This window comes from Budorcas taxicolor, chromosome 19 (genome assembly GCF_023091745.1).
Source record: "Budorcas taxicolor isolate Tak-1 chromosome 19, Takin1.1, whole genome shotgun sequence".
Lineage (NCBI taxonomy): Eukaryota > Metazoa > Chordata > Mammalia > Artiodactyla > Bovidae > Budorcas > Budorcas taxicolor.
Genome location: NC_068928.1, coordinates 18,698,947 through 18,711,325, shown reverse-complemented (window position 1 = coordinate 18,711,325; position 12,379 = coordinate 18,698,947). Strand labels below are relative to the sequence as shown.

Sequence of the window (12,379 nt, the reverse complement as noted above, 5' to 3'; positions counted from 1 at the left end):
TGGACTCTACCAACTGAGCTATGTTGGTATATATATGCCCTTGACTATAATGAATACTTCAGGGACTTGAATCACATGTGTGTCATTAGCGAAACTGGAAAAGCAAAATACAGAGCCTAAGATGAGAGTTCGAGTTGTGTTTGAAAGCACCTGGCGTCCCATTGAAATCACCAGTGACATGATCCAATGTTCTCGTTCTTTGGCCAGCTGCTTAGGAGAGCGTATTGCATGTATCTCCTGTTTTGTATTTTGGAAATGTCAGTTGCTGCATTCCCAAACTCTTCATTTGTAGTGTGAGCCTATAGACTATCAGTTCCCTTTGGGTAGATTGTTGTTTGACTTGTGAATGAAGTATCTCTTAAACCACACCACTGTTGACTGAAAATATGGAAACTGTATCTGTAAAAAACATGTGAAGAGAAGAATATATTAGTTTTTTAATTGGTATTTTAATTTTTATATATTTAGGAAAGAACAGAAGTGATTGAATACTGTTAACTATACCACTGTGTGTTTAGAAAAGTACCAGGCAGTCAGTTTTGTATCCATGACAGCATTTAGAGGTATTGTTATGTCAGAGAAACTGTATATCCTGAAACTTTTTTAGTAGGTTTCAGTAATATTAACTATATTTTCTTGCTTGTTCAGATTATTTCTGGTGAATATTTGTCAACAGTTCCTTTTCAATACAGGTCTATAAAAGTTCCAAAAACCTACCACTTTTTGAATTCTTCAGTTTAAAAATCCTTCAAATAAAGGCTGTTGCTTTAAAGGAAAAAAAAAAAAAAACTGATGTGGAGAGCAAGTTACTCATTTGGAAGTCCAGAAAAATAAGAAAGCGACTTTTAGGTTTTTTAGACAATTTTATAAGTTGAAGACTCATCTTTATCTTGTAAAGATGTTTATGTAATTTAATAAGTATCTGCATCCCTTCATTAAAAGTTATCTTTTTTACAAATGTGGACAGTAATTTTATAGAAGAGGAAAAAAAATTAAATACATTATGTATTTATATGGAGAAATGTTTAGCCTTATTTTTAAAATGCAATGTACTGTTTTGAATAATCAAATCAGTAGAATAAAAGAAATGAACATATTTAATGATAGCAAAGATATGATAAGGACACTTTCACATACTGCTTGGTGGGAGTGGCCTTTGGCCCAGTCCTTACAAAAATCAAGTTGGCAGTATTTATCAAGAACCTTAGAAATATTCATCTCTTGGACTGGACAGTTCTTTTTCTACATATTTATGTGCCTTAAAGGAATAATCAGAATGTGGAAAAGATTTGGATATGAAGTATTAATATTATTTATATTAATAATATTCAAATATACAAAATTGGAAGTTGTTTGAATAACCAGTATCTTAATATGTGGACTTAAATATTAAATATTATTGTAATAAAGTCATCAAATATACCCATGAGAAACTTTTAATAATATGGAAGAAGTTGGGGATGTGCTGCTACCAGTAGAATAGTTTGAACAGGTTTGATATGAACAGATTTTCTCAGTTACAGTAAATATATTTGTCTTATATATGTGCATAGGAAAAGGGAAAGAAGAAAATTAACCAAACTGTAAATTGTGATTGTCTCTGAATGGTAGAATCATAGATAATGTTTTCTATTTCCCCTAGATTGTTGTGTATTTTTTTGAATTTTCTACAGTGATTGTGTATTTGATACATTTTTTAAAAAGTACTTATTATTAGAAACAAAGGACACAAACTCACAACCTTCAGGTTCAAGGTTGAGTTTTGCCTTTGGTGGACATAACCAGTAAGGTTTTTGGTTTATTGTAGTTGTGTTTACCTTTACATGGCTTAAAAAATAACACTGGCACAAAAGTTTGTGTGTAAGAGGAAAGTTATTTTTGCTAGTACTTCTGAATTGCATTTGTGTTAACTAATTAGTAATTGTAAAGCTTTTTTTTTTCTTTTCCAGAAACAGCATTTAAATTTAAAGCCCTAAAGAAAGTTGCACAGTTAGCAGTTATAAATAGCCTGGAAAAAGTAAGTAATAACCTCTTTGGTATTAAAGTTTTGTTAATTTTTGGTTCTAAGTGTTGTTGTCTTCAGTATTTTGAGTCAAAGAGTAATAATTTCACATTAATTTTTAGAAAGAATGCATTGTAATATTCTTCTGGAGGAAATTAGAATTTTGTGATATAATTGGAGCAATATGATATTTTGTTTTCTGTATTAACAATATATTACATAAAACATATGTTTTGTTATTTGTAGGCATTTTGGAACTGGGTAGAAAATTATCCAGATGAATTTACAAAGCTGTACCAGATTCCACAGACTGATATGGCTGGTAAGGATAATGTCTTTTAAAAACTCTTACTTAATAGATAAAAACCTATCATTTTCCAAGTTATTTTTGTTATTATGGTGCTTTTAATCTTTTCAACTTATGTCAAATAGGAAATGTTAATTTTTTCTTATATTTCTGAATTACCCTCAACCTTTTTCCTTTGAGTAGATAGATTAGTTTTGAAACGAAGCTCTGATCTTTAATTAGTTGTAGATTGGATACCGATGGCATTTTGTTGTAGAGAAGCCCTTTTTTGTCCTCTGAGGTTTTATTTCCTATTTAGAGAGAGGGGAATCAAGTAAGAATATCCTCACTTAGAATTCTCAAGACACAACTTCAAGAAGGAGAATAGACTCCTGGAGAACTTCAGTAATTCCCTTTGAGAATCTCATTAGTCTTTGTTTCTTGGATATAATCACACTTTGCATAGGGCCCTCCACATTGAGACTAAATACCAGTCTGACCATTGTAAAATTTGGACTTTACTAGGCTGGATCAACTTCACCACCCTAGTAGGTGAGAACTAGGAAGTAGGTGAGAACTTCCAGATGTTCAAGCTGGATTTAGAAAAGGCAGAGGAATCAGAGATCGAATTGCTGTCATCCTTTGGATCATAGAAAAAGCACAAGAATTCCAGGAAAACGTCTGCTTCTGCTTTGTTTATGCTAAAACCTTTGACTGTGTGGATCACAAAAAACTGTGGAAAATTCTTAAAAACAATGGGAATACTAGACCACCTTTCTTGCTTCCTGAGAAACCTGTCTACAGATCAAGAAGCAACAATTAGAACCAGATATGGAACAATGGACTAGTTCAAAATTGGGAAAAGAGTACCTCAAGGCTGTACATTGTCACCCTGCTTATTTAACTTATATGCGGAGTACATCACGTGAAATGCCGGGCTGGATGAAGCACAAGCTGGAATCAACATTGCTGGAAGAAATATCAATAACCTTAGATATGTAGATGATACCACTCTTAAGGCAGAAAGCGAAGAGAAACTAAAGAGCCTCTTGATGAAGATGAAAGAAGAGAGGGGAAAAGCTGGCTTAAACATTTCAAAAAGCTAAGATCATGGCATCTGGTCCCATCACTTCATGGCAAATAGATTAGGAAACAATGGAAACAGTGACAGACTTTATTTTCTTGGGCTCCAAAATCACTGCAGATGGTGACTGCATCCATGAAATTAAAAGACAGTTGCTCGTTGGAAGAAAAGCTGTGACCAACCTAGATGGCATATAGAAAGCAGAGACATTAGTTTGCCAACAAAGATCCATCTAGTCAAAGCTATGGTTTTTGCAATAGTCGTGTATAGATGTAAGAGTTGGACCATAAAGTAAGCTGAGTGCCAAAGAATTGATGCTTTTGAACTGTGGTGTTGGAGAAGACTCTTGAGAGTCTCTTGGCCTGCAAGGAGGTCAAACCAGTCCATCCTAAAGGAAATCAGTCCTGAATACTCATTGGAAGGACTAATGCTGAAGCTGAAACTCCAATACTGTGGCCTACTGATGTGAAGAGCTGACTCATTTGAAATGACACGCTGGGAAAGATTGAGGGCAGGAGGAGAAGGGGACAACAGAGGATGAGATGGTTGGATGGCATCACTGATTCAATGGACATGAGTTTGAGCAAGCTCTGGGAGATGGTGAAGGACAGGGAATCCTGGCATGGTGCAGTCTGGGGTCTCAAAGAATCAGATGCTGCTGAGCGACTGAATAACAACAGGGTGGATCATGATAGCTCTTGTAATACATAGACAGTATAACATTACTTTTTTGATTACCTGAATGAATTTTTTGAGAGTTAAGTGATCTTCCAGCTTTTTAAAATGTGGCCTTTGCTAGTTTTTGAATAGTGTCAGCTTTTAATTTAATGTCAGAGATTTCCTTGTCGTCTAATAGTATCATTTAATGTTTGTATCTTTTGCATAGAATGTGCCGAAAAACTGTTTGACTTAGTGGATGGTTTTGCTGAAAGCACCAAACGTAAAGCAGCAGTTTGGCCACTACAAATCATTCTGCTTATCTTGTGTCCAGAAATAATCCAGGATATATCCAAGGATGTGGTTGATGAAAACAACATGAATAAGGTGAGGAGGGAAAAGTTATTTCCACTATGTTCAGATGTGAAATGATATTTTTTAAAAAAAATTTCATTTGGCCGTGCCGTGCGGCTTGCAGGATCTTAGTTTCCCGGCCAGGGATTGAACCTGGGCCCTGGCAGTGAAAGCGCCAAATCCTAACCACTGGATGGCCAGGAAATTCATATGAAGCAATTTACTTTACTCAAGGTATATATTTCTTTAAGCTTAGCCTTATGTCCATTTCTAGTTGCATCATTGTGGGTATTTTTTTTGCTGGCCTTAGCAGAGACATACTTGGACATAAATTTAGTTGGAGGAAAAATATGGTATTAGTGATAACCCTCATTGATTAAAGATTTTAAATGACCCCATAGTTGCATTCTTTTGCCAGAAAGGATAATATTAAACATAGTATTAAACATAGTTTTCTATAATGATCACTGTAAGGGTTACCCTACTAAAATTTATCACTTTTATGGTGTCTTTGCATGTACTTAGGTTTGTGTCCACTTGGTGGTAATGAAATTGCCTGGTAACTCATTGTAGGCATTCTAGAACAGTTTTCACAGCATTTTATTAGGAAAGCAGGGTATCACATACGCCATCTGTAGTGCACTTGGCACTGTAACAACTGATAATACTTAGGGGCTCATAAATTTTTTAAAAATAAGAACTGGGTATTTAACCTTATTGTTTTATTTGAATTTCTTTATGCAGTTTGTTTTGAGAATACATTCTTTGTAATATAAATATTTAAAATTTATATATTTTTGATACTGGGAGAAATACCCTTAGCCGACTAAGCATGAAATGGACTTCTGCATGAGTTGCCTGTAGATGGAGATGTTCAAAATCAGCTGAATGAATTCAACACTTTGTAGAGATATTGTCTAGGGAATTTATGCATTGACTGGTAAATAAATGAACTGGATAATCCTTGGGAGTCTGTGATGCTTTGGTGCTCTTCTTAGATCTATATTCCAATTTACCCATTATGAGGACACCATTTTTCATGTTTCATTGTTTTGGACTCCTTTAATATTTTCTTTTTTGTTTGTTTGTGTTTAGTGGGAAGATACACATAGGTAGAAAGCTGTTTTGAGTTCACTAGTGCTCTTAAGTGAATTTATATTTTAATAATCACAGCTACATCTTTCCAAATGCTTATTGGTCATTTGTTTATCTTCTGTGAATCACTCATTTTTCTGTTGAATTATTTGTCTTTTATTGATTTGTAGAGTGTCTGTACATTTTTTTGCTTGGTTTCTCTTTTTAAACTTTGTTTATGGATTTTTGTTTTTGCTGTTTAGGTATTTAAAATTTCTGTGAAGTCCACTCAGTTTTGCTCTTTTTTTCCCCTAGCTTTTTGGGTCAGTTCTCTCCTCTCCAAGATTTATTTATTCATTTTATTGAGATATAATTCACATACTAAAAGATTTACCTTTTAAAGTGTATAATTCAGTGGTTTTTAGTATACTCAACCCAAAGTTGTGTAATCATTACCGCTATCTAATTCCAGAAAATTTTCACCATCACCACAAAACACCTTATGCCTGTTAACAGTCATTCATTATTCCCCTTTCACCCCAGTCCCTGGCAGCCACTGATCTATGTTCTGTCTCTGTATTTGCTTATTCTGGACATTTCGTATAAATGGAGTCATATGCTATATGACCTTTGTGTCTGGCACTACCCAAGAGTTTTGAAATAGGCATATATATATCTATGTGCTGTGCTGTTCTAAGTCGCTTCAGTCGTGTCCGACTCTTTGCTACCCTTTGGACTGTAGCCTCCAGGCTTCTCTGTCCATGGGGTTCTCCAGGCGAGAATACTGGAGTGGGCTGCCATGCCTTCCTCCAGGGGATCTTCCCGACCCAGGGATCGAGTCCACATCCTCTATGTCTTCTGCATTGGCGGGCGGGCTCATTACCCTAATGCCGCCAGGAAGCGTGTGCACACGTGTGCCTGCGTGCAATTCAGGAGGAGGGCGCGGCAACCCACTCCAGTATTCTTGGGCTTCCTTGCTGGCTCAGACAGTAAAGCGTCCACCTGCAATGCGAGAGACCTGGGTTCAATCCCTGTTTTGGGAAGATCCCCTGGAGGAGGGCATGGCAACCCACTCCAGTATTCTGAAGCAACTTAGCATGTATATATATATTTTTTAGTACTTTGCTAGGTTAAACAATTTAGATCTTAAATCTTTCTAGTTTTAAAAAATGTATTATTTTTAATTTGTTCTCTTTTCTAGTCATATTTCTAATGTGCTAATGAGTGTTAATGGTTATCCTTTGTTCATAGGTGTATCCTTCGATTCATATCTACTTGGTCATACAAACATTTGTATGAAAATACATACTACACATATATGATGGTGGTTATATTTTTTAAATGAAATGATTTTATTTTTTTTAATGAAATAGTTTTATACATAGTACTCTGCATCTTACTCTATTTACTTAAAAGCCAATTGTATCTGTTCCTCAAAATAGTTGATAAGAGATCTAACACATTCATATAAGTATTTGGTAATATTCTGTTACACTAATGAGCCTCATTTACTCAACCATTTCAGTGTGAATAGTTAGCTTTTTTTTTTTTTTTTGAGGAACTTGTCTCTTTTAAGGTAACTTTTAACAGTTTATTCTTTGATAGAAGATATATTTTTCAGTTTTATCAATAAAGAGTTATGTATATCTATGTCTGCATATTTTATTTATAATATATAAATAGGTAGACAGTATGTTTATAATATTTATATATTATCTTCTAATTATTTTTTTTAGTACCCGTGTTTATGAGTTTCCTCATTTCTAATATGTTTACTAGAGTTTATTTATACTGTTGGTCTTTAAAAACTTGGTCTTATAACTTTATATTTTCTAGCATTTATTTTTTGAGGTAATGGTTTAGTTCATCTATTTTCAGCTTTTTTAAAAATTGTAGAACTTTCTAAAGGCTTTGAATTTACTTTTTTGCAGTGGTCTTGGTTTTCAGATGAAGTGTTCTTAGTTTTAGTAGTTTTAAATCTCTGATTTCTCTTAAATAATGATACCATATTTGACTTAGAGGAATGTTTTATAGTTTCCAAATTGTTAGTTTTGGGGTGATTTAAAAAACTTAATTGTGGTTAGAAAATAGTGGTACATATTTGTTTAAAAAAGGTGTCCCACAGTCATCACAGGAGAATGTATATCATTTCAGTTGGGCACAGAATTTAATATAAATCTTTAAAACGACTCTTGGAACTACCCTATAGGTGGCTTGAGATAGTATCCTGTGAGAAATGCTTGATTTTACTGGCTGGGCTCCCACAGGTAGTGTTTGGCATGGTGGCAGAGATCCTCCCAGGCTTTGGTAATCATGCTTCAGTCAGTTCATTTCAGTCGCTCAGTTGTGTCCGATTCCTTGTGACCCCATGAATCACAGCACGCCAGGCCTCCCTGTCCATCACCAAATCCCGGAGTTTACCCAAACTCACGTCCATCGAGTCGGTGCTGCCATCCAACCATCTCATCCTCTGTCGTCCCCTTCTCCTCCTGCCCCCAATCCTTCACAGCATCACAGTCTTTTCCAATGAGTCAACTCTTTGCGTGAGGTGGCCAAAGTACTGGAGTTTCAGCTTCAGCATCAGTCCTTCCAATGAACACCCAGGACTGATCTCCTTTAGGATGGACTGGTTGGATCTCCTTGCAGTCCAAGGGACTCTCAAGAGTCTTCTCCAACACCACAGTTCAAAAGCATCAATTCTTCGGTGCTCAGCTTTCTTCACAGTCCAACTCTCACATCCATACATGACCACTGGGAAAACCATAGCCTTGACTAGACGGACCTTAGTCGGCAAAGTAACATCTCTGCTTTTGAATGTGCTATCTAGGTTGGTCATAACTTTTCTTCCAAGGAGTAAGCGTCTTTTAATTTCATGGCTGCAGTCACCATCTGCAGTGATTTTGGAGCCCCCAAAAATAAAGTCTGACACTGTTTCCACTGTTTCCCCATCTGTTTCCCATGAAGTGATGGGACCAGATGCCATGATCTTCATTCTCTGAATGTTGAGCTTTAAGCCAACTTTTTCACTCTCCACTTTCACTTTCATCAAGAGGCTTTTTAGTTCCTCTTCACTTTCTGCCATAAGGGTGGTGTCATCTGCATATCTGAGGTTATTGATATTTCTCCCAGCAATCTTGATTCCAGCTTGTGCTTCTTCCAGCCCAGCATTTCTCATCATGCAGTCTGCATATAAGTTAAATAAGCAGGGTGACAATACACAGCCTTGATGTACTCCTTTTCCTATCATGGCATCTGGTCCTATCACTTCATGGGAAATAGATGGGGAAACAGTGGAAACAGTGTCAGACTTTACTTTTCTGGGCTCCAAAATCACTGCAGATGGTGATTGCAGCCATGAAATTAAAAGATGCTTACTCCTTGGAAGAAAAGTTAAGACCAACCTAGATAGTATATTCAAAAGCAGAGACATTACTTTGCCGACTAAGGTCCGTCTAGTCACGGCTATGGTTTTTCCTGTGGTCACGTATGGATGTGAGAGTTGGACTGTGAAGAAGGCTGAGCGCCGAAGAATTGATGCTTTTGAACTGTGGTGTTGGAGAGGACTCCTGAGAGTCCCTTGGACTGCAAGGAGATCCAACCAGTCCATTCTGAAGGAGATCAGCCCTGGGATTTCTTTGGAAGGAATGATGCTAAAGCTGAAACTCCAGTACTTTGGCCACCTCATGTGAAGGGTTGACTCATTGGAAAAGACTCTGATGCTGGGAGGGATTGTGGGCAGGAGGAGAAGGGGACAACAGAGGATGAGATGGCTGCATGGCATCACTGACCCGATGGGCATGAGTCTGAGTGAACTCCGGGAGTTGGTGATGGACAGGGAGACCTGGTGTGCTGCGATTCATGGGGTTGCAAAGAGTTGGACATGACTGAGCGACTGAACTGAACTGTTGTTCCATGTCCAGTTCTAACTGTTGCTTCCTGACCTGCATATAGGTTTCTCAAGAGGAAGGTCAGGTGGTCTCGTATTCCCATCTCTTTCAGAATTTTCTACAGTTTATTGTGATCCACACAGTCAAAGGCTTTGGCATAGTCAATAAAGCAGAAATAGATGTTTTTCTAGAACTCGCTTGCTTATTTGATGATCCAGCGGATGTTGGCAATTTGCTCTCTGGTTCCTCTGCCTTTTCTAAAACCAGCTTGAACATCTGGAAGTTCATGGTTCATGTATTGCTGAAGCCTGCAGGGCTTGGAGAATTTTAAGCATCACTTTACTAGCGTGAGATGAGTGTAATTGTGCGGTAGTTTGAGCATTCTTTGGCATTGCCTTTCTTTGGGATTGGAATGAAAACTGACCTTTTCCAGTCCTGTGGCCTCTGCTGAGTTTTCCAAATTTGCTGACATATTGAGTGCAGCACTTTTACAGCATCATCTTTCAGGATTTGAAATAGCTCAACTGGTATTCCGTCACCTCCAGTAGCTTTGTTCGTAGTGATGCTTCCTAAGGCCCACTTGACTTCACATTCCAGGATGTCTGGCTCTAGGTGAGTGATCACATCATCATGATTATCTGAGTCGTGAAGATCATTTTTGTACAGTTCTTCTGTGTATTCTTGCCACCTCTTCTTAATATCTTCTGCTTCTTTTAGGTCCATACCATTTCTGTCCTTTATTGTGCCCATCTTTGCATGAAATGTTCCCTTGGTATCTCTAATTTTCTTGAAGAGATCTCTAGTCTTTCCCATTCTGTTGTTTTCCTCTATTTCTTTTCATTGATCGCTGGGGAAGGCTTTCTTATCCCTCCTTGCTGTTCTTTGGAACTCTGCATTCAGATGCTTGTATCTTTCCTTTTCTCCTTTGCTTTTCACTTCTCTTTTTTTCACAGCTATTTGTAAGGCCTCCTCAGACAGCCATTTTGCTTTTTTGCATTTCTCTTTCTTGGGGATGGTCTTGATCCCTGTCTCCTGTACAATGTCACGAACCTCTGTCCATAGTTCATCAGGCACTCTGTCTATCAGATCTAGTCCCTTCAATCTATTTCTCACTTCCACTGTATAATTATAAGGGATTTGATTTAGGTCATACCTAAATGGTCTAGTGGTTTTCCCTACTTTCTTCAATTTAAGTCTCAATTTGGCAATAAGGAGTTCATGATCTGAGCCACAGTCAGCTCCTGGTCTTGTTTTTGCCGACTGTATAGAACTTCTCCATCTTTGGCTGCCAAGAATATAGTCAGTCTGATTTGGTGTTGACCATCTGGTGATGTCCATGTGTAGAGTCTTCTCTTGTGTTGTTGGAAGAGGGTCTTTGCTATGACCAGTGCGTTGTCTTGGCAAAACTCTTACTGGCCTTTGCCCTGCTTCATTCTGCATTCCAAGGCCAAATTTGCCTGTTACCCCAGGTGTTTGTTGACTTTCTACTTTTGCATTCCAGTCCCCTATAATGAAAAGGACATCTTTTTTGGGTGTTAGTTCTAAAAGGTCTTGTAGGTCTTCATAGAACTGTTCAACTTCAGCTTCTTTAGCGTTACTGGTCGGGGCATAGACTTGGATTACTGTGATATTGAATGGTTTGCCTTGGAAACAAACAGAGATCATTGTCATTCTTGAGATTACATCCAAGTACTGCATTTCGGACTGTTTTTGACCATGATGGCTACTCCATTTCTCCTAAGGGATTCCTGTCTGCAGTAGTGGATATAATGGTCATCTGAGTTAAATTCACCCATTCCAGTCCATTTTAGTTCGCTGATTCCTAGAATGTCGACGTTCACTCTTGCCATCTCTTGTTTGACCACTTCCAATTTGCCTTGATTCATGGACCTGACATTCCAGGTTCCTATGCAATATTGCTCCCTACAGCATTGGACCTTGCTCCTATCACCAGTCACATCCACAGCTGGGTGTTGTTTTTGCTTTGGCTCCATCTCTTCATTCTTTCTGGAGTTACTTCTCCACTGATCTCCAGTAGCATATTAGACACTTACCGACCTGGGGGGTTCCTCTTTCAGCATCCTATCTTTTTGACTTTTCGTACTGTTCATGGAATTCTTGAGGCAAGAATACTGAAGTGGTTTTCCATTCCCTTCTCCAGTGGACCACATTCTGTCAGACCTCTCCACCATGACTGGTCAGTCTTGGATGACCCCATACAGCATGGCTTAGTTTCATTGAGTTAGACAAGGCTGTGGTCCGTGTGATCAGATTGGTTAGTTCTCTGTGACTATGGTTTCAGTGTGTCTGCTCTCTGATGCCCCCTGGCAACACCTACTGTCTTACTTGGGTTTCTCTTACCGTGGACGTGGGGTATCTCTTCACGGCTGCTCCAGCAAAGTGCAGCCGCTGCTCCTTACCTTGGACGAGGGATATCTCCTCAGGACCGCCCCTCCTGACCTTGAATGTGGAGTAGCTCCTCTCGGCCCTCCTGCCCCCGCACAGCCGCCCTTCCTTGGACGTGAGGTTGCTCCTCTCCGCTGCCGCCCCTGACCTCTGGCGTGGGTTAGCTCCTCTCGGCCGCCACCCCTGACCTCGGATGTGGGGTAGCTCCTCTTGGCCGCTGCCCCGACCTCGGACGTGGGGTAGCTCCTCTCGGCTGCTGCTGCGCCGTCACAGCCTGGCACTCTGGGTCACCGCCCCTGACCTTGGGCGAGGGGTAGCTCCTCGGCCACGCTTCTGCGCGGTTCGTTGCAGCTGGTGCTATAACTGAAATCATGCTTAGCACTTCAGTATAAAAGAAGCAAGGCAATAAACAACAAATAAATAGAACCCTAAACAGATCAGATCAGGCTTTAATCAGTCCAGTCCTAGACTGCAGATCATATGTGAAAAGCAGTTCTCTTTTTTCAACTTCTAAATTTTATTATTATTTTTAGTTGTATTACTATCTGTATTAGGGTAGGTAGTATAACAGCTCAACACAGTAGAACTTTCTTATACTTAATGAAATAGTACTGAGTAGCTCTGCAGGA

The 12,379-nt window shown here is 38.6% G+C and overlaps 1 protein-coding gene across 1 annotated transcript in view; it reads left to right on the top strand.

Moving 5' to 3' along the window:
- Positions 1-12,379, top strand: part of NF1 (neurofibromin 1) — a 249,573-nt gene that overhangs the window by 69,988 nt on the left and 167,206 nt on the right. The window contains exons 6-8 of the mRNA XM_052658746.1: positions 1,950-2,017; positions 2,249-2,324; positions 4,259-4,416. Coding sequence (XP_052514706.1) covers positions 1,950-2,017; positions 2,249-2,324; positions 4,259-4,416 — 302 coding nt within the window. The remainder of the gene's footprint in view (positions 1-1,949; positions 2,018-2,248; positions 2,325-4,258; positions 4,417-12,379) is intronic.